Source organism: Epinephelus fuscoguttatus, linkage group LG9, assembly GCF_011397635.1.
Source record: "Epinephelus fuscoguttatus linkage group LG9, E.fuscoguttatus.final_Chr_v1".
In the NCBI taxonomy this organism is placed as follows: Eukaryota; Metazoa; Chordata; class Actinopteri; order Perciformes; family Serranidae; genus Epinephelus; species Epinephelus fuscoguttatus.
This window is the reverse complement of record NC_064760.1, coordinates 18,160,416-18,182,769: the sequence shown is the minus strand read 5'-3', so window position 1 is coordinate 18,182,769 and position 22,354 is coordinate 18,160,416. Positions and strand designations below refer to the sequence as shown.

The following is a 22,354-nucleotide window of genomic DNA, read 5'->3' as shown; positions in this document are numbered from 1 at the left end:
TGTTTTGTGGCGTCTCCGAAGAGAAAACACCGAGCACAGAGGCAGAGATACAGGAATAACCCCACGAGTGCCGTAAATTCAGTGGGTAGCTCTTAACTACTCGCTGCTAATGAGAGACAATCAGAGACTTTATCCTGCGCATAAATTTCAGTAATTGCTTTTTGTTTTCCAATAAATAGCGGCAGTGAATTTGAATAACGTGTGTATGTTTGTGTGCCCAATTTTTAGCTGTGTGTTTGCATTATAGTACATCAAAGGGTGTGCATGTGTGTGTGTGCTCCAGAGGCGTGTCACACTAGCAGGGCATGCAGGAGTGACATGTCCCCTGAGGAGCAGCACTGGGGTACATATTGAAGATGGCATGCGACACACAGCATAAAGTGTGTGTGAAAGGCGCTGACAGCCAGTAGCCCCCACGTGCTCTCGAGCTCTTCTCGACTGACTCCAGCTCTGAATCTAACAGGGAAAAAGACAGTAATGTTCTCCTTATCACTTGTCATGATTCTCCATGATACTCTTAACAGCCTGGCCTGAGGAATGATACATTTCCTGATAGTTTGACCTATTGGCAAATTAAATACAACAATGGGCTACACTCAGAAGAAGAAATTTGTCCTAAATCAGAATATTTGTGAAAATTTTGTAAGTGGGGTTTACTTACACAATTTTCACAAATATTCTGATATTCACCTCACCAATGTTTTTCTTGTTTGGGATTTGTTCTTAGGTCAGAACAGAACGTATGCACGCTAAAGAGTAAACTTACACACATTTGAGCACTGGCATACTTGTGCGTTTTTTTCTACAGTTGAAAAACATTATGGGATTTAAAATACCATGATATTTTAATGATTTGTAATATTTTTTAACAGTTATGTTGATTATAGGGATGTTAGTTTTGGTTAATTTGGCTTGCAAAAGGCAGACACTCATTAACTGGTAACTAAACGGGGGTTATGGCTCACAATTGAGCTGTTAACACACCAGGGTGACTGGAGGGTGGGCATATTGTTTCCATAGCAATGTTGTTGTGTCGTGACAGTGTTAGTAGGGTTAGATAATCGATAACCGCCAAATACGTGACACTCCTACCAGACATGGGTGGTGTGCAGTGCAGTAAACTGAAGCGTAGCAACATTACCCTTCAGACAAACACGTGAAACCGGTCAAAAATACTCTCGGCTGGTAATCAATTAACTGTTGACTGTTGACATCCTTAGTTGATAATTTCACAAAAAGCCCTCTGGTCTTTTGAAATAAACGTTACACTAACACTTCAAGTCACATCGGTTATGTTACACGGAACTGTGCAATCTTGAAAATAATGAGTGATCATACTAGAAAATATCATACATGGTTTGGGCTGGTGGGTCAAAATAGCACAAAGCAGCTTTCTGATTAATAGCTTACAGAAGGATTGCGTAAAATAGTCCACCTTCTCTTCCCTTTTTGCCCTATGGTACTGTCATCGTGCTACTATGATGCATAAAGTTGGTGGTTAAAGTACCTCCATTTCAAAACCATTGAAGTTTTTTTACATTTAGCGTCTATACATATATATATACAGTACAGGCCAAAAGTTTGGACACACCTTCTCATTCAATGCGTTTTCTTTATTTTCATGACTATTTACATTGTAGATTCTCACTGAAGGCATCAAAACTATGAATGAACACATGTGGAGTTATGTACTTAACAAAAAAAGGTGAAATAACTGAAAACATGTTTTATATTCTAGTTTCTTCAAAATAGCCACCCTTTGCTCTGATTACTGCTTTGCACACTCTTGGCATTCTCTCCATGAGCTTCAAGAGGTAGTCACCTGAAATGGTTTTCCAACAGTCTTGAAGGAGTTCCCAGAGGTGTTTAGCACTTGTTGGCCCCTTTGCCTTCACTCTGCGGTCCAGCTCACCCCAAACCATCTCGACTGGGTTCAGGTCCGGTGACTGTGGAGGCCAGGTCATCTGCCGCAGCACTCCATCACTCTCCTTCTTGGTCAAATAGCCCTTACACAGCCTGGAGGTGTGTTTGGGGTCATTGTCCTGTTGAAAAATAAATGATCGTCCAACTAAACGCAAACCGGATGGGATGGGATGGCATGTCGCTGCAGGATGCTGTGGTAGCCATGCTGGTTCAGTGTGCCTTCAATTTTGAATAAATCCCCAACAGTGTCACCAGCAAAACACCCCCACACCATCACACCTCCTCCTCCATGCTTCACAGTGGGAACCAGGCATGTGGAATCCATCCGTTCACCTTTTCTGCGTCTCACAAAGACACGGCGGTTGGAACCAAAGATCTCAAATTTGGACTCATCAGACCAAAGCACAGATTTCCACTGGTCTAATGTCCATTCCTTGTGTTTCTTGGGCCAAACAAATCTCTTCTGCTTGTTGCCTCTCCTTAGCAGTGGTTTCCTAGCAGCTATTTGACCATGAAGGCCTGATTCGCGCAGTCTCCTCTTAACAGTTGTTCTAGAGATGGGTCTGCTGCTAGAACTCTGTGTGGCATTCATCTGGTCTCTGATCTGAGCTGCTGTTAACTTGCGATTTCTGAGGCTGGTGACTCGGATGAACTTATCCTCAGAAGCAGAGGTGACTCTTGGTCTTCCTTTCCTGGGTCGGTGCTCATGTGTGCCAGTTTCGTTGTAGCGCTTGATGGTTTTTGCGACTCCACTTGGGGACATATTTAAAGTTTTTGCAGTTTTCCGGACTGACTGACCTTCATTTCTTAAAGTAATGATGGCCACTCGTTTTTCTTTAGTTAGCTGATTGGTTCTTGCCATAATATGAATTTTAACAGTTGTCCAATAGGGCTGTCGGCTGTGTATTAACCTGACTTCTGCACAACACAACTGATGGTCCCAACCCCATTGATAAAGCAAGAAATTCCACTAATTAACCCTGATAAGGCACACCTGTGAAGTGGAAACCATTTCAGGTGACTACCTCTTGAAGCTCATGGAGAGAATGCCAAGAGTGTGCAAAGCAGTAATCAGAGCAAAGGGTGGCTATTTTGAAGAAACTAGAATATAAAACATGTTTTCAGTTATTTCCCCTTTTTTTGTTAAGTACATAACTCCACATGTGTTCATTCATAGTTTTGATGCCTTCAGTGAGAATCTACAATGTAAATAGTCATGAAAATAAAGAAAACGCATTGAATGAGAAGGTGTGTCCAAACTTTTGGCCAATACTGTATATATTTATATAGTTTTGCTGTTGTTTAACACAGACCCCTATGACTTCAATTCATCAAGAACTTTATACAGTTTTGAAGGCATGCAAGAAAAACAAAATGTTCTTCACAAATTCAAAGTAACACGAGGTGAGTACCTGATACACAAATGGTCATTTGGGGGATGAGGTATTCCTTTAAGTGACACTCTCATTTCTAGCTTTCAAAGCCACCAGGAGTTGTGTGCTCATTAAGTACAGAATCACACAATGAGAGAAAGAATAGAAATAGGACTCCACCAGAGGGAAGGTCACAGTCCAGATTTAAAATGTCAGTAGTATGTGAAGTAACAGAAACTTACAGGTCAATTCCATTCAACTCAGTAGAGTCCATACAAAATCTAAATGTTGATGGTAATATGGACAGGTTGCTTATGTAGAAGGTTATGTACTTTATATAGTGCTGTCTTAACCTTGTTTATATGTGCTTGGCAGTGATACAAAATCTTCTGAACTGTCGCTATAATATAAAACTTTATGAGCATTACATGACAGAGATATGTGTGTCTTTTAAAAAAAGCACTGGTCTGATTTAGTATTGCACTTTTTAACGATGTCGCCTTGATACAGCAGAACCAGAAACATTACTAACTACATTACCCACAGTGCAACTCCACTGCCCACGGTTTAGTTGGAGATGCTTGGTGTCTGAGGCAATTTATCCCTCTGGATTTACAAAAGTCTTCAAACAACTTCTTCCAGCATTGCATTATTACGCAAAAAAAGCCTGTAAACAGACTATAATGTGTAAAGTTGGCTCAGCTAACCTTTAAGCCCTCCAGGTAAGTGATAAGTAGTATAATCCTCTTGGATGACGGCTTAACAATGAGCTGTTATCTCATCATTTTGATTTTTCAGGCTGCACATAAGCTGTATTCTCAATGCCTTCTATTCAGTATGAATCAGCAGTGAGCCAAAATACAACACTCAAAGAGAAAGTCAACCATTGCTGGAGGTAAAGACACTTCCCTGTTAAGTTGGTGGAGACAAAGAAAGAGCTCAAAGGCAAAGGGTCCTCATGTTGCTCTGTGTCTGCTGAATGTGTAGACACCAACCTGATTAGCCAGTGGTATGTGAAAGTCCTACTGTTTAAAAAATTACTTGATGCAGCTCACCCACCTGTCGTAGACGTTGAGCAGCCAGTTGAGACACATGTCAACACAAAGTGGAATGTTGACCAGGATGGACCTCTCCTCCTCCAGCCGCTCATACAGAGCAGTTAGGCCATGGATCATCTCCACCACGTCCATCACATGCTCCCCCTGCTGCAGCTCCTGCTCCCGAAACACCTCCACAAGGCTGCTCAGCGCCACCAAATCCACTAAAAGCACACATACACACATATTAAAGAACACAGATACCTGGAAAACACTTCCATTGAGCCTATTTACACCTGGTATTAACATGCGTCTTGGATGATCTGATCACAAGTGGACAGCTCTATGTCTGTTCACTCCTGGCATTGAATGTGACTTGGGTGACCACTTGTTATCAGGTCTCACTTCCCCGCTCTATATGCAAATAAACAAGTACATCATTTCTGTTTGCAAAAGCCAAATGCATTGTTGTTTTCAATCAGCAGGAGGTTTGCCATGCTACACCCACACTTCGGAGCCAATTTATTGGTTTACTTTGAGGGCACAGACTAACAGAGATTGTGTCTGGCTTCAAGGAGAGATGTAGGGGCTCCCCTGATGCGGGGGAGCAAAAGATGTCTCTCGTATCTCCATAACTGCAAATAATTACTTCAGCTGCAAAGGAGGTCGACCCATCATCTTACCAGCTGTTTTGGATCACCTCTCATGGTGAGTAACTCAGACACATACATATACAAACTCCCTCTCTTACACAAAAGACGTCAGCTGAGTAGGCGGTTCTTTATCGTGGCCCAGGATACATGAGCATACACACTGCTGAAAGAATGTGGCCATGTGTCCAAGACCACTTTCAAATGTGGTCTGAGCGACCAAATCTCAACAACTCTGAGTATGTTAACCCTGAAATGAGGGAAACTCTGGGTTTTCAGTTTTAGAAAGAGAGGTATGTCAAACCCTGAGTCAATCACCATGGCAACTGACTCTGTGAACCTAACCTGCTCACTGGCAGGTTATCTATAAGAAACCCTGAGTTCACCCTGTCTCCTCGCTAGTGCCGAGCCTGAAGCAAGCTGGCAGACAGACATGGGTTGTTCGTATGTAGGAAATCCAATCGATATCGAGGCAGAATTAATTGGCAATGCCTTACGCCGGGAGAGGATCTTCAGACCCCGTTTAGATGTGCTGTCTTTCCCCAATGAATATCTGATTGAACCGTACCGTTTTTCATTAGACTCAATCATTTACCCACCACACATAACAAACCTGACACACCACGGACGTGCACTCTCATCAGAGCAAATGTTGTGCATCGCACTACGTTTTTTTGTCAACGGTAGCTTTTTATATGATATTGGTGGCCTACAGTACATCATGAAATAGCCACTGAATGACACGTTATTTAAGCTACTTTGTTTAATAAATCAAATATGGATAAAACTAAAGAAAGGTACAGCCATGGCCAAGTCAAATATGCCTTACCTGTTTGAATGATGTTTTTATATTTCATTTTAAGCTGCTTTCAAGTGTGTTTTTCCCCTGTGAGATTGCACCTACATGAAAATCTGGTTATGATAGTTTTTAAAGGATTCAAATTTCAAATAAGTCATCAACCATCTATATGTGCTTAAAACAGCTGCTGAAATGAGCAAGGATTCTTTTTTAATACTTTTGGGGGGGCATTTTGCCTTAAATTGACAGGACAGTTAAGCGTGAAAGGGGGAGAGAGACAAAGGGAGTGACATGCAGCAAGGTGCCACAGACTGGAGTTGAACCCCGGTCACTGTGGCAAAAGCCATATGTATGTGACACCTGCTCTATCCACTAAGCCACCAACATCCCATCAAAGAGGATTCTGCTTGCTAAATTTCCCATGCTGCCTCTCTCCTCAGCAGCTTAAGCGGTGTTACTTTTTTTTACGAAATATATGCTCATATTCGCTGTAGGACTTCATGAGCACCTCCAATTCCACAGGTGTAAAATAAGTTGATCGCTTTTTCTCTCCCGTTGCCATGGTGAATCGAGGTATCGGGGCTCCACTGATGATGGCTTTTTATTGTGGTTGTGCACGCGCTTAACTCAAGGTGTACCTACTCAGAGTTGATTGAACTCATTCAAATCAGCTGTTCTGGAACCGGATACTCAGATTTTCCCATCTCAGGGTAAGTCAACTCAGAGTTCAGGATTAGACTCAGAGTTTGTTGAACCTCCTCCCTGGAATACCCCTCTGTACTTAGGTATCCACTTGTGATCTGATCACCAAAGACACCAATTAATACCAGGAGTAAACGCGGCCTATGTGACCATGTGCAGCAGTGGAAGAAGTATTCAGATCTTTAACTGAAAGGTATACTATTCAGGATTGTCGGTTACTGTTTGTAAACACGCTCACCAGCGAAAGTGAAAGTAAAAGCAGACCCCAGATTCACTCTCGTTTGGCAGGTCACCCTGCTATATTAGCCGCAGGGTTTTTGGGCGCTAGGTGCCATCTGGATGCCTGTTGCTTTTGGTCTGGCACCTGGTCGATACCTTTTTATAAAGCCTTGACCTCACCTGAGTGCTGTGGTGGAACACATCCATAGGAAATAAGAAGAAAATATGAAAATACAGACAGAGGGCAGAGTCTCTGCAGAAAAATATCCCGCCACACAGAGTGGGAGAGTGGGTCATAAGTGATGATTGAGAATGGTTATTTCTCAATGCATCTATATGTTTTTGGGTTTTTTTTGGTTGTTTTTTTTAGGAAAATCTTGTATAGTACATCTTTCAGTAAAAGTAGCAGTACTATAGTGTAGAAATACTCAATTAATAAAACTAAAAAAGCCCTGCATTCAGAGTCTTGAGTGAAAGAACAAAAGTTCTAGCATCAAAATATACTTAAAGTACCAAAAGTAAAGGCACTTATGCACAGTGGGCCATTTCAGAATGATATTATATATTATATAACCGGATTATTATTATTTGTTCATTCATTAATGTGTGCACCATTTAAATATTGCAGCTGGAAAAGGTGGGGCTGATTTTGATGACTTTATACACTGCTGGGTGGCTTAACCTATGATAATATATCATCATTTATTAGTTGCTTTATACTTTGCATTGAAAATATAAATCTGCTCTCTCATCACGTGGATGTACTGAAGAAAAATGTACAATATTGCCATCTGATATGTGGTGGAGTAACAGAAAATGGAAATACTCAAGTAAAGTACAAGTGCCTCAAAATTGTACTTTAGCACTGTACTTGAGTAAATGTACTTAGTTAAATTTCACCACTGACCATGTGTGACACGTGATTTATGTGTGTGAATTTTTCTTAATACATTTTTATATGGTTTAAGAAAAAGGTAAACAAATTATCAGTCAAATCATGTACACGAGCATCATATACTGTATGCATACTAATGCTTTAACACCTACGTTGCTGCACATTCACTGTCAAACACACACACACACACACACAGACGCAGAGACGCAGAGCAGGACCATCATCCTCACCTTCGCAAACGAGAGCGATAGTATAGTGCTTATTCACCCTTTTTGCCCACTTAAGCCCTGCCAGATGTTTCAAGAGCAGTGACACAAATTTGATTTCGCTCTTCTAAACTAATTTGATGGCCTATCCCTAGGAGTGGAGCTAAAAGGGTGTCCGTGGATGCCAGGTATAATTGGATAGTGCGATAATGAGGTAGAGCAGAGAAAGGAGATAACAGGAGTATTCTCAGGGTTGTGAGGGAATCACCTAAAAATGTATTTCCTGTGGGCTCTTATGCAGCACTGCTCAATCATTCACAAAGTGTGCAGAGAGAAAGAGCGAGAGTTCTGTTATCAAGTCAGCCTGGCAATTAAATTCTGTAACGATATCAACTAGTAGAGCGAGATAAGAGAGCAGGCAAGAGGAAGAAAGAGGGAGAGTCATTGAAAGAGGTTTGTCACAGTGGTCTGAGCATGCTGAGTTTTATTACAGCAGCTCGGGACATGGAAGAAAGAGAAGGTTGGAGAAAGGCTGCAGGAGAAGGCAGGAAAGGAAAGGGGATGAACACAAGGAAGGAAAAGAACGAAACTGACCACTTGCAGCGGAAAATATGGGTTCATCTGGAGTCAGTGGGAGTTAGAACACTGCAGGTGATGAAAGGGGGAAGAGTATGAGAGTAAGGTGTTGAGAGCACAGAGAGGGAGAAAGAAAGGCCTGGTTTGAGTTAGTGAAAAACCCAGAGAGAGCACAGAATGTGAGGCTTCGAGAAACACAAAACCATCATGAAGAGAAGCATTTGAAGAATTAACAATAGTTATTGCCTCGTGGTTGTATGCCTCCGCTAACCAGTCAAGTTGCAATTTGCATTCGTGTCTGTCCAGACTCAATATATATTTTGTGAAGACTGTCAACCTACAATGCCAAAATAAATTATGGCATTGTAGGTTTCTGCAAACCATGAATATGTTGCATTTGTACATTTCAATTCATAATTCTATGTTGTGACAACACTGTGGTTAGCATGTGGCTATGTTTAGGCACCAAAAACACTTGGTGAGGGTTAGGAAAAGCTCGTTTTGGCTGAAAATACCCAGTTTGGTTGCTACAAACACAATGTCCCCAATTCTCATTCGAAAAATGTCCTCTTTTTGGTCAGTGGCCTGCTGTTTGGCAGCTGTCTTGCCTGGGTGTAACACCATCCACCATCCCCTCCACCTCTTGATGTGAAACTCAGCTCATATACAGTGCCCTCCAAAAGTATTGGAACAGTGAGTCCAATTCGTTTACTTTTATTGTAGACTGAAAACATTTGGGTTTGACATCAAAAGATGAATATGAGACAAGAGATCAACATTTCAGCTTTTATTTCCAGGTATTTACATCTGGATCTGATACACAACTTAGAAGACAGCATTATTTGTAATGGAACACAAAATTTTTAGGTGAGCAAAAGTATTGGAACATATAAACTTAAAATAGATTAAAGTGAATGAGACTTAATATTTAGTTGCAAATCCTTTGCTTTCAATAACTGCATCAAGCCTGTGACCCATTGACATCACCAAACTTTTGCATTCTTCTTTTGTGATGCTTTTCCAGGCTTTCACTGCAGCCTCTTTCAGTTGTTGTTTGTTTTGGGGGGTTACTCCCTTCAGTCTCCTCTTCAGCAGGTAAAATGCATGCTCTATTAGGTTTAAGTCTGGAGACTGACTTGGCCAGTCTAAAACCTTTCACTTCTTGCCCCTTATGAACTCCTTTGTTGTTTTGGCAGTGTGTTTTGGGTTGTTATCTTGCTGCATGATGAAGGATCTCCCAATCAGTTTGGTTGCATCTTTCTTTAAATTAGCAGACAAAATATTTCTGTAGACTTCTGAGTTCATTTTGCTGCTGCCATCATGTGTTACATCATCAATGAAGATGAAAGAGCCCGTCCCAGAAGAAGCCATGCAAGCCCAAGCCATGACATTACCTCCACCGTGTTTCACAGATGAGCTTGTATGTTTGGGATCATGAGCAGATCCTTTCTTTCTCCAAACTTTCGCCTTTCCGTCACTTTGGAAAAAGTTAATCTTTGTCTCATCAGTCCATAAAACTTTTTCCCAGAATTTTTGAGGCTCATCTCTGTACCTTTTAGCAAATTCCAGCCTGGCCTTCCTATTCTTCTTGCTAATGAATGGTTTGCATCTTCTGGTGTAGCCTCTGTACTTTTGTTCATGAAGTCTTCTGCAAACAGTAGATTGTGATACCTTCACTCCTGCCCTCTGGAGGTTGTTGCTGATGTCACTAACAGTTGTTTTAGGGTCTTTCTTTACAGCTCTCACAATGTTTCTGTCATCAACTGCTGATGTTTTCCTTGGTCTACCTGTTCGACGTCTGTTGCTTAGTACACCAGTGGTTTCTTTCTTCTTCAGGACATTCCAAATGGTTGTACTGACTATGGCCAATGTTTGTGCAATGGCTCTGATTGATTGTCCATCTTCTCTCAGATTCACAATTGCTTCTTTTTCACCCATAGACAGCTCTCTGGTTTTCATGTTGGTTCCACCTCTAAATGCAGTCTGCACAGGCAAAATCTATCGTACCCAATCTGAAACTGAGCTCAGACATTCAGTGCTATTTATTGTTTGAATAATCAATGTAATTGGGAGACACCTGGGCAACAAAACACACCTGTCAGTGACATGTTCCAATACTTTTGCTCTCATGAAAAATGGGTGGGTTCAAACAAAAGGTGTTATCTTCTAAGTTGTGTATCAGATCCAGATGTAAATACCTGGAAATAAAAGCTGAAATGTTGATCTCTTGTCCCATATTCATCTTTTGATGTCAAACCCAAATATTTTCAGTCTACAACAAAAATAAAGGAATTGGCCTCACTGTTCCAATACTTTTGGAGGGCACTGTACATGTAATATGAATGATGTCATATGCATGAAATGTATAAATGTAACATATCCGTGGTTTGCAGAAATGTACAATGTTTCATTCTGGCAGCTGGGCTGAGACTTTGAAGAAATGTAGTAAAAGGTATCAAGTGTATTTTTGGCAAAATGGAAGTTATTACTATATCGACAGGCCCGATGACTGGCTGCAAGCCTACTTCTAGCCAGTGCCATTGAAACAGACTGCTTCTTGCCAGCTAGCTAGCCCAACCTGCGCTCCCTCCACCTTATTCCCCGCCATTTGGAAACTACAAAGCCAGAAAGTTTATGAATAGGGCGGGGAGTGGTCGGGTATCAGACCCCAAGTCCTGAGCTTTGCACTGGCAAAAGATGAAATATGACAGCTACAGTGGTTTGGAAAATATATGTGATATATGTGCTGATTTTCAACCAGCTCTTTGTGATTGCAGTAAGGGCAGATGAAGGGTGTTTGGCCTCCCCCCATGCTGCCACAGTGCCCCCAAGCTCCGCCCTGTGATGACTGTTGAAAATCAGCACAGTTTCCCACGCTAATGACTGTAACAACTCGATTTCACCCAGCGATTGCTAGTAAAAACATAAAACACCAGGGAGTCATACACGTGTAAAAAAGACACAGATACATAAAAGAGGCAGAGGGGTATTGAAACCCAACATCCTGCCTCCAAGGAGAGGGATGAGAAGGGGTAGAATTCCTCAGTGTTTTCTGGCAAGGGTGGTTCCTAAGCCACTGATAAACTCAAGCTGAGCCATTTCACAGGACCCCCAGCTACAAGACCCCTCTTTAAACCAGTACCTGACTTCCTGCGTGTACAGCCAGTATTACCTGAGCCAATTCAGACAGTTTGTTATAGAGTATCTATAGTACTACCTGCAGCAGTAGGCTAGCAGCTAATCTTTGGGCCTTGAGGTCTAGCAGCCAGCTTTCGTCATGCAAAAGAGGCCGTGGTTTCAGCCTAAGTGGGTTGGAAAAACGATATTCACCAATCGAATATGTAATGCCTCTGGCCGTGGCTGTTGCGGGTACAGAGGCATAAAAATGGGAAGAAAGTGAGAGCGTCTGGCCCGAGTGGGATACAACAAGTGCTGTGACCCTGAAAGGCACACATTCAGCCATGCGGCAAAAACTAATTGCCTTCTCTTTTGTATGTCAAATGGACCAATTAATAGCTCTAATTACCTATAGCAAGCCAACAATCCAGGCCACGATGACAATTAGAAAGGAATCCGGCGGTTGAGTGGTTTCTAGTGGCTCCTGAGTTCATCAATACTTTTGATTTCTGCATTCTAAAGTCAATGGTAATGGAGAGAATATTTTTAACTTCACTTCTGAGTCCTGCAGAGAGGAGCGGTGATCCCTTCGTCAACTGAATAAAGAAATGTGCCACAGCTAATCGTTATATCTCATTCCCGAGGAGAGTTTGTCATAGCGGATTACTGATGGTGCAGGATAACAGTATATCACTTCACCAGCCATCCCAGCGTCTCAGGCAAGAAATAATGTTGATGAAATACTGTACGTACATCTCAGAGCCTTCTGAACTCGCCGCAGCTTCATGGCTGTTCTGTATGCCGAGAACTTGATGTTGTTCAGATCCGCTAATGGAGGGAGAGACAGAGAAAAAGAGATGTAAGAGAGTAAATGAAAAAATGAGGGAAAACAAACCCATCCTGCACCACTCCATCCTGCCATCAAGGAATTAGACACTATCACTATCTCTCCTCCTGGTTATCACACCACTGCAGAAGTCATTAGTGGCGTATATGTTGTATGTGTGTATGTGCACATGCATGTGTCTAGCTAAGCCTGTGTATGCAACAGCATGCCTATCTCCCTTGAAAGCTCTTCGTGTCAGATCAGATTAAAAGTAAAACACATGATGTCGTTTAATCACAATTAATTAAAGGCTAAGCAAAAAGCAATCACAGCGCTGGCAAATTGGGCCTCGTAGGTTAATGACAGTAGAGATGTAGTCCCTAAGGTGTTTGAAATACAGGGCCCTTAATGAGCTGTGTGACAGGGACTTCAAAGCAGAGGCCCAGTGGTGCCGTACTGCTGGTGCTGCTGCAGCCCAGTGGGGGTGCTGGGCGAATGAGCACGACTCGGAGGGTGCTTTAATTGTCTCCTCACTCACCCAGTGCTTGGTACAGTTCTGTCATCTTTGGATGGTCCCAGCACGTTGTCTGGGCCTGATGGCTGAGGGAAGGCAGACAAATGAAACAAAAGGAGGAAGAATTCGTGAGGCAGCCGAGAACCAAGGTGCACATTTTCAGGCCAGAAAGATCAAGGTAAAAAAAAGGAGTACAAATGAGTCGAGGGAAGCAGAGACAGATAGGTGAGGCAGACGGTAAAGGGAAGAAAATCAGAGGGAAGTGAGTAAGTGCGAAAGAGAAAAATGAGAGGGTAGGGTAGGGCAATCATTGTTTACAAGAGATTGCAGCCCTGTGAAGTGCAGACATACATCAAACATGATTCAGGTTCAGACCAAAGTAACATAGTACTGCTGCTATGGTGGAGATCCAGAACACACATTCACACCGCCCTCTTATTCCCACTACTGTCGATGCACTTTTAGAAATAAGGATTCCAAAAGGGTTCTCCCTTAAGGGCTTACATTCTAGCCAGGACCATTTACTCCTGATCCTTAAGGGTTCTTTGTAAGACTAAGGGTTCAACTAAGAAACCTTTTCATTCAAAGAACCATGTCAGTTTTCAAAGGATTATTGAAAGTATGGGTGTTAAAAGGTCCTAACCCTAAAATATCCAAACATTTACCCATTTTTCCAAGTGGTATTTTTAAATGTAGAATCCTTAATCAATTAATTTTACTTGTGTACTGCCATAGCTGACATCTTTACCATCATTTCATACCATATATACCGCATGATCTGCCAAAATTCTTTTTTAATTTAATGGCCACCAGGTGCTTGGTATTTTGTATTCGATTAAATTTCGAACTGAGTTTCGATTCCCAACCTCACTGCGTCAATTAAATAGTAAAGGTTAATGTTGCAGTGATTTCACAAAATCTCCCATCCCTTAAAGCCTGACTGTGAACCATAAGTGTTATGGGTCTCACTGGACCACATCAGCCCTTGTCCTGTAGGAGCGTCATAAAGCCCAAGGCTGCTGGACGTGTTCCCCTCGCCCCAGGCTAATCTGTTAGACTAAAACCAGCGAGCGAGAGATTTATGGGTAATGCAGTCAACCAATATTTCAGAAGCAGAGTGGGTGAGTTCTACCTAAAAACTTTAGAATATAAAGGGATTCTTGGTAGAACCCCCTTAAAGGGGTTCTTGTTAACATCCTTATGCTGAACCCTTCCACCCTTAGAAAGTGGAAAGGCTTTGGATAGGATGCCAGAGAGGGTTCTGGGTGGGACCGTTTCACCACAGACCAAAACACTTTGGTGTTGCGCTAACAATGATCACTTCTGGGTTGTTTAAAGTTTAAACATTTAAAGATGTATAGCTGAAACACTGTGGTCCAACCTATGTAACATTTCTGCTGTGCTTATTTTATGTACTGTTATGCTTTACTAGCATCTTTGATAACCCAGATCCACCAGCACTCAAGCTAAGCAATATACTGCTGTGGACAGGGGCCGCACCAAATGTATTTTAGCCACCTAAAAGACCCACCTGAAAAATCAGTATCAGTGTAAACCTACACTATATTTGATGTATTTTCTCTGCTTTACCTCACACACCAACCAATTGAGGCAAAGGTAGACAAACAAGTCCCCTGCTCTGTGAAGCAAAAGTACTGTTTTTTTTTTTTCAGTGGAGTCTGGTGGCTTTGAGATAAGGGCTTCAGCTCCCTGTTAGAACAGGCTGTCTGATGGCAAGGTAAAGTGGTGAAAATATACTTAATATGGTGTACAATTAAACTGATATTGATTTTTTTCAGAGGGGCTTTTATTACGCAGCTAAAAATTAACCACTTAAGGCAGCGTTTGTTCTGCACTGTTTCAATTTACATACGTATTACTGGGTGTTTTTACCTGGAAGTTATTATAATAATCACTGTGATTCAATCTGTAGAAGGACTCTCTGTAAAATCTCTCATAGGAGGTTCTGGGTGAAACCTTTAACACATCATTCTAGGTGTAACCCTTTATGTTGGGTTCTAGGTAAAACCCACTGAAAGGGTTCCAGGTGTTACCTTTATAAAAGGTTCTACCAGGGACCAAGAAGAGTTCTTCCATGGGGACAAGTGAAGAACCCTACATGGTTCTGGTTAGCACCTTTATTTCTAAGAGTGTATGGGCACATTTAGAAAAAAAAAAATCCAATAAAAAAGGACAAGCGCAGCAAAATAAATGAGAAACCCCAGAGCAGAAAGTCTGCCAGGACCCAGGGGCCTTTTAGGGCAGCACTCATCGTTTTACCTGTGTGAGCGCTCATTGATTGGGACCCAATGAAGTGCTACTCAGGTTCTACTCTCACCCCCATTGGTATGGTAATAAAGCCCATAAAGAATTGACTAGCAGACTGAAACAAGACCCATGAGGTTCTTCTACACATGATTAAGAAAATAAATACTCATAGTCTGCAGAAGAACAAACTGTACAAACACTTGCACAATTACAAACCTGCACACAAACACACACCTACACACACACACACACACACTATGAGGGGTGAAACGTATCAGCGAACACACACACACACACACACACACACACACACACACACACACACACACACACACACTCACAATTCATTGATAAAACCAGCAGCTAAAGGTGAAATAGTATTGATGAGGTAAATAGATAAACAAATGAGTGCTCAAGCAAATAGAGTTCTTCTCTGACTCATTCAGTATTTATCTGTTTCACATGGTACCTCTGTACAAATGTTTGGACAACTGAAAGATCTCTGAAAATGTGAGACAAGAAGAGCCAAAAAAGTGGGCTGTATTTTGCAGGCAGAGAAGCATGAAGCTGATAGCTTTCTTCTAGACCTCTGAATCAATGCCTACATTTCTTGGGGGGGGGGGGGTTCAGCGATTGAAATACTGTATGTCTGCTGCTTTGCTCACTGATGTCTGTTTTCCTGAATGGAAAAATATCCAAGCCAATCACATTTTTGGAGGCAGGCAATTATCAATACACATGGTGAAATGTGCTAAAAACATATTTCTATGATCAATGTAGAAGATGTTAAAGGGTAAGTTTGGTACTTTTAGCAGGTACAGATCCAGCACACATCTTACTGGGTGAATTAAAGTTTTATTTCAACCAAACTAGAGTGGATGATCGTGGAAGACAAACCAAGATGGCTTTCGTGAGTTTCATTTAGCTTCTTTTGACTTTGAATGAAGTGTGTTTTGATCAGAAAATCTGTACATTTACATGGAGTCAGGTGGGTTTGATGATAGCAACTGGGGGTTTCTGGTTAACGAAAAATGATCTAACTCTTTAACAAACTGTCTATCTCTGTAGGGATCCATTCCAGTGTTTTCAGACCATGACAATAATAATCTGAGCCTATCAGTGGCAAAAACAAACACTTTCAGATGACATACATTAAGGGTGTTGTTATGACCCAGTTCATTATTTTTGTACATATGTGCTTTCTGATGTAAGCTGTCTCAGTGATGTCTATGCGTCAGTGTGACTGGATCTTACAAGGCAGGTGGTTTTTGCTAATTGGACCATTGGCAGAGGTTGCTGTCACCAAATTGGCCCAGTGCATGACAGAGGATTTTAAACGACAGCTGTCAGATGCTCCTCTCATCGTCTCACTCTGCCATTTCCAACATAGCCAGTACATAGTCTGTAAATGTAGATTTTGTATGTGAGTACCTGCAGGCAAAAACATTCGACGTTGTTAACTAGTGTGTGTTCTTGATAACTTTGTTATTTAGTAAAGTATTATGATCAGTTTTGAATATGTGAGTTGAGTTTTGTTTAAGAGTTTATTTTTCAGAATTATTGGTGGGTTTTATTTTATTTGAGCAATATAAATAAAGCACTTTCAAGCAGTTTCAGTAAGAGTGAGGAGCCATTTTGTTTGGCAGTGCCATGATCTTTCCTCTTGTTTTGAATGGGAGGAATTTAGGTTAGAATGGTATTGCTAGATAGTCTAGGGTCCATTAGTACATTTTTGTTTGTTGTTTTGGGCATTGCTCAACTCTGAGGACAAATAAACAGCTTACTTTGTTGTTTAAGATACTGTGTGCTGACCTTCCTTGGGAGTAGGAAGAATAGGGGGTCACAGCATGTTATGTCTAGGTTCCCCTAGACCGGGGACAAAACAGTGTGAACTTGATGCCAGTGGCAACTTGTAGCCTGTTTTGCCACTGCTGTCTGCAACCCTTTTAATCAGAACTGAACCAAATTCAGAATTGTTGTTCCCAATATCCACTGAGACACAACAACTTGTGATAATAAGGTCCAGGTTGAAAAAATACCAAACCTACCCTTTAACTGCTCCAAGCAGCTGCTACCACAGTTTCTGTGTGGACTGTGTATCAGTCAACACTTACTGATCATTGCAAAATAACCTTCACTCCCAAAAAGAAAATGTTAACATGAACACAATGTTAAACTGAGTAATGAAATTTAAAAAATTAATACAACAAGCTGTTCTGAGCCGCTCCTACCTGCCGCTGTGATGTCACTATGTAAAAAATAAGGCAGGTTAAGAATACTGGCAGCAAGTCACATAGGTCATGTTGAATAACACTACAAACAGACTGTTTCAGGAGAGTTTTGTGCACACTGGAAAGCAAATAAATCCAGGTCAAACTTAACCTTAGTGGAGAAAAATGTAACCAATGTGCTCTACAGACAAACAGCACTCGTACCCATTTGTCATAAAAATTACAAAACACCCCCACCTGAATCCAGTACATACATTCCCACAATACAGAAACTGACCCTGAAGTTACACTTACTTGATATAGTAGGGCACTTTGTTCGGGGAGATGGCACGCTCCCACGGTATCTGCACTGAACCTGCACAAACACACACAGAAACCAAATCAATTTCAGAATTGGCATGTCACGCATGAAAAGCCATTGTGCACAAGGTCCCTGACAGCGTGTCCAGACAGCGTGTCCATTCAGACCTTCTTAACAGAGCTACTCTGGTGTACAACAGGCGCAGTAAAGCCAAAGAGGCACGTCTATTGTGTCGGGTTTCCACAGAGTGTTGGTTTGTTTGGCACGGCCTAATACAATACGGGAGGCAGAGCCCTCGGTGAGACATGGGTGACTGTAGCGCTTAAACCGGCCTCCAAACTGAGCCACAGGGGGTCCAGCAGAGGATCAAACAGGACAGACTGCACTGCAAGAAGCAAGAGGCAGACAATACGCACCGACACACACTGATACAGAGGAAAACACCCAACCATACACGCACCATGTCATTGTAAATTATTGTATCACCACTAGCACAATGCAGACTTGTATGTTGTTGCTCTGCATACATGGAAAAAAAACTGGAATACTGGAGTAAACTTGCAAATTCAAAGGCAGAAGAAGTATTCAGATCCTTTACTTAAGTAAAAGTACGGATATCACAATGTAAAAATACTCTATTACAAGTAAACATCCTTCATTTAATATCTTGCATAAGCATTCCTGGCTAAATGTTCTTAAAGGATCAAAAGTTAAAGTTTTAATTTTGCAGAAAAATGTCCATTTTGACTGACATATTATCATTTATTGTATCATCAGATTGTTCTGCATTAGTGCATAAGTAGCATTTCTCTGAAGATGGTCAAGGTGGTGGTGGTTCACTACTTCATATATAGTTCAGCAGTTTAGTCCACTTGCTCCCAACCCAGGGATCAGGCCCCTTCAAAGGGTCACTCCATAAATCAGTGGGGTCGTGAGATGACTGCTGGGTGGGTAAAGAATACAAACAAAGTTCTGCAACATACATTTGTATTTTTTTCTTGACTTTTCTCTGAACTTTGTTTTTTGGGGGAAAATATTGTTGAGTTTTGCCTCAAACAGTTACAGAAATATAACTGATTCAGAAGTCCCAGGGGGGAAATCAGTCTTTGGTGGAGCTGTTAACAACTCATAGACATCTGAGCCCCAAGCACATATTGTTTATTTGTTTGTTTTTGTTTTTTAAATATTTTTATGGGGGCTTTTTGCCTTTAATCGATAGGACAGTAATGAGCGTGAAAGGGGAAGAGAGAGGGGATGACACACAGCAAAGGGCCGCAGGCTGGACTCAAAACGACAGTCACTGCAGCAAGGACATTGCCTTTGTTCATGGGATGCCTGCTCTGCCCACTGAGCTACTGGACGCCCTATTGTTTATTTTTAATTGGTGAAAAACAAAAACAGCTAACTTATTCAGTTTATAAATGTAAAATCTCATTTGAAAAGAAACTAGTAATTACAGCTGTTAGATAAATGCACACTGGGGTAAAAACTACAATTTTTCACACTGAAATGTACCAAAATAGCGTAAAATGGCAATAATCAAGTGAGGTTCCTGAAATTGTATATCAAAGGGTAAGTTTGGTATGATTCACCCTGGACCACATTTTCCCATGTTTTTTGAAACTGGTCCACTATTGAGTGAAACTGCTGCAGCTGGCAGCAGCGAAACAGGCTGCAATGTGACCACTCAGGCTGTGTTCAAACTGTCCATCCACGCACATCCACTAAAAGTGCTTGTTTTAGTCACTGACAAGCTTATGTTGTTATTTTAAGTGTCTGACAACTTATGGAAAGGATCCCTACACAGACATTTTTGTTAAAGAGTAAGATCCTTTTTGTTTAACCAGAAACAGCCCACAAATCCGCACTGCCAAACTCACCAGACTCCATTTAAATAATTGGTAATTTTCATTGAGCAAAGTCGACAGAAACCAAATAAAACTCTCCACTGTTCCAACAATGACCAAGTGTGGTTTGGTTGAAATAAACACCAAAGTCACCCAGTTGAATGTGAAACTGTGCTGGTTCTGTACACACTAAAATTACTGCTTTATTATTTAAATAGAGTAGGGTTGCAACTGCATGAGGTTTTCATAGCACAATAACTGTCTCAGAAAATACCACAGTTTACGGTATTACAGAATTTATGTTATTATCAGTCAGAACAAGCCTTAAAGAAATGAAAATGGAAGGGTTATTGTTGGTTGAACAAACATTGTATTACTATAATTGAAACTTGAAACCATTTTGTTGATGGAAGTATGTGTAAAAAGTCTCGCCTTAAAAAAATAAAGAGGAGATTCAATGTCCAGGTGTATTTTTCAGTATTAAAGATAAGCAAATGTACTTGGTACGATAACCGTCAACTTGTATATCACAGTGTACCTTGAAACCGATATGATATTGATATTGCTGCAACCCTAAAATGGAGTCTGGTGAGTTGGGTGATGGTGATATCAGGGCTGTTTTTGTTTAAACAGTAAAGATCTGATTCTTTAACAAAAAGGTCTACCTCTGTAGGGATCCTTTCCATAATGTTATCAGGCACCTAGAATGATCATCTGAGCCTGTCAGTGGCAAAAACAAATGCTTTTAGTGGATGTAAATTGACGGTGCAAATGTGGCCCAGGTGGTTTCATTACAACCTGTTTCATAGCTGTCGGCTACAGTGCTCCTCAATACTGGACCAGTTTCAAAAACAGTTGTTCCTATTAGTCACTAAGACACAAAAACATGAAAAATAGGGCCCAGATTGAAAAATACTGCACTCATCCTTTAAGAGTAAATGTACTCAGTTGCATTCCACCATGGAACAAATCTGTCTATGTAAAATAAGCATCATATGCACTGTTACATACTGTATGTGCTACATCAAACAACATGATGAATAAATACATGTTGGTGTATAAAAAACACAGTAGCAGACCCAGACATTCCTGCAGGGTACAGTGGGCTGAGCTGGCAGTGGGGGAGTGCTATATAAGCCCCAGTGTGGCATCTCTGAGCCAGCGTGACAGCAGTAAAACTGGATGGGGTTTGGTGAGGACATTGGAGGCACACACACACACACACACACACAACACTCACACAGAGCATTGCAACACACATCACTTTAAATTAGGTAAAGTAAATCACATTTTCTTCAGCCCTCCTGCTACATCACTGCAGCCTTTGAAGAGCAGCAGGTAAAAGAAGAGACAGAATTCACAAATATGTATCTCTGCTCAAATGAGAGCAACGACGGATCTGATGAGCATCGCTAGGGATGTTTATCGCAACAGTGTGCTGGAACTGATGAAGACAGACGAACAAAGCCTGCCAGCTCCACCTCTAACCCAAATACACAGGTAAACACACACGCGCAAACACACAGTCATTGTTTTATAGCCTTATCATAACAAAACTGTAATACACCTTAACTTCCTTTTATCCCCCCACACTCTGAGACGGTACCTTGGCACAGCATGGCACAGATTGGTGCGACATGAGGTACTAACTTCAAATAGAAGAGAACGCTTACTGGAAAGGAAGTGCTGCGATCCGGGGCCAAAGTCTCTATGTGCATCCTGGAGCTGCTTCAGCCGCTCATCTATGGAAGCCTGAGGACACACACACACAAATGCAGAGTTAAATCAAAGGGAATCCTGCTGCTCATCCCTCTCTGCCACAAATCCCCAAAAGAAAGAAATGCATGCACACAGACCACCTGTTTCTCCCCCATTAGTTAACTATGGAATATAAATTATGTCTTTTTCCTCTGCTGCCCCTCTTGAAGGACTTTGAAAGCCTTTGAAGAGCAGCAGGTAGGAAATGAAGACAGAGATAACCTAATAATATATTTTGTTGAAATGAGGACAACGGTTCCTGGTTGCAATGTCAGTGTGGAAAAAAACGGAAAAGATGATGAAATGAGAGAGAAGAAGAGGAGGGGAGCTGCAAAGCCTCACATGTGTTGCGTCAATAACCACGGAGAGTTGACAAAATTAAGTTTGTAAAAGCATTTCACATCAGTTACTGTTACTGTTTCCCACCAAATGGGATTTAGCCTGCCTAATCCTGGTTTATTTGAAATGTATTGGATTTGGCACTTGAATCATTGTCAGCTGGGTGTTTGAAACGCGTCCTCAAACAATGGGAGGTAAATCCACTCGCGTTGAGGTAGAGAGACAGATAAAGAGAGGAAGAGAGAGGAGACACTATGAGGGGCCTTTAGACTTCAAAGAAAGGCGCAGGCAATGAGTTGTAATGTGTAAAGTTAGATGTATTAAGTTGGCATTTCTAAGCGTACACACGTCATTGCTCCCTCGCCAGAAAATAAAACAATATAATCTGAAGCGTGATTTAAATTGGTTGGGACTAATATAGAGCATTGTCAATGTGCCGTGGAGATGTTACTGCCAACTGTGCTGTGTTGTACAATCTATTTGTTGTACAGGCAATTTGGGCTGCCATAAGGAAGACAAATGACTGAATTACCCGTGATCGACAAATATTAGCAAATCAAATTTGGAAATACATTTTCGTTGGCCAAAATCAACAGGGCACAGGATGTTGCCGGGATTTAGCATTTATCATTTTAATTAAGAGAGAAATGGGACACAGAGGGGGAGACGGAGAAAAAGGTTCCTCCGTTCTGCTTGCTTTCACGGTGAAACATAGCAGGTCAGTTCGCATTATAGCGTTGAAATTAATTAACGTGGATGAGCAGAGATAGCAG

General features: G+C 41.4%; 1 protein-coding gene across 3 annotated transcripts in view; it reads right to left on the bottom strand.

The window, feature by feature from the left end:
* Positions 1 to 22,354, bottom strand: part of drp2 (dystrophin related protein 2) — a 201,141-nt gene that overhangs the window by 49,613 nt on the left and 129,174 nt on the right. For all 3 annotated transcript variants that reach the window (XM_049586080.1, XM_049586078.1, XM_049586079.1), the window contains exons 8-12: positions 21,158 to 21,236; positions 17,631 to 17,691; positions 12,862 to 12,923; positions 12,251 to 12,325; positions 4,356 to 4,557 (exon numbers count right to left, since the gene is read on the bottom strand). In XM_049586080.1, coding sequence (XP_049442037.1) covers positions 4,356 to 4,557; positions 12,251 to 12,325; positions 12,862 to 12,923; positions 17,631 to 17,691; positions 21,158 to 21,236 — 479 coding nt within the window. The remainder of the gene's footprint in view (positions 1 to 4,355; positions 4,558 to 12,250; positions 12,326 to 12,861; positions 12,924 to 17,630; positions 17,692 to 21,157; positions 21,237 to 22,354) is intronic.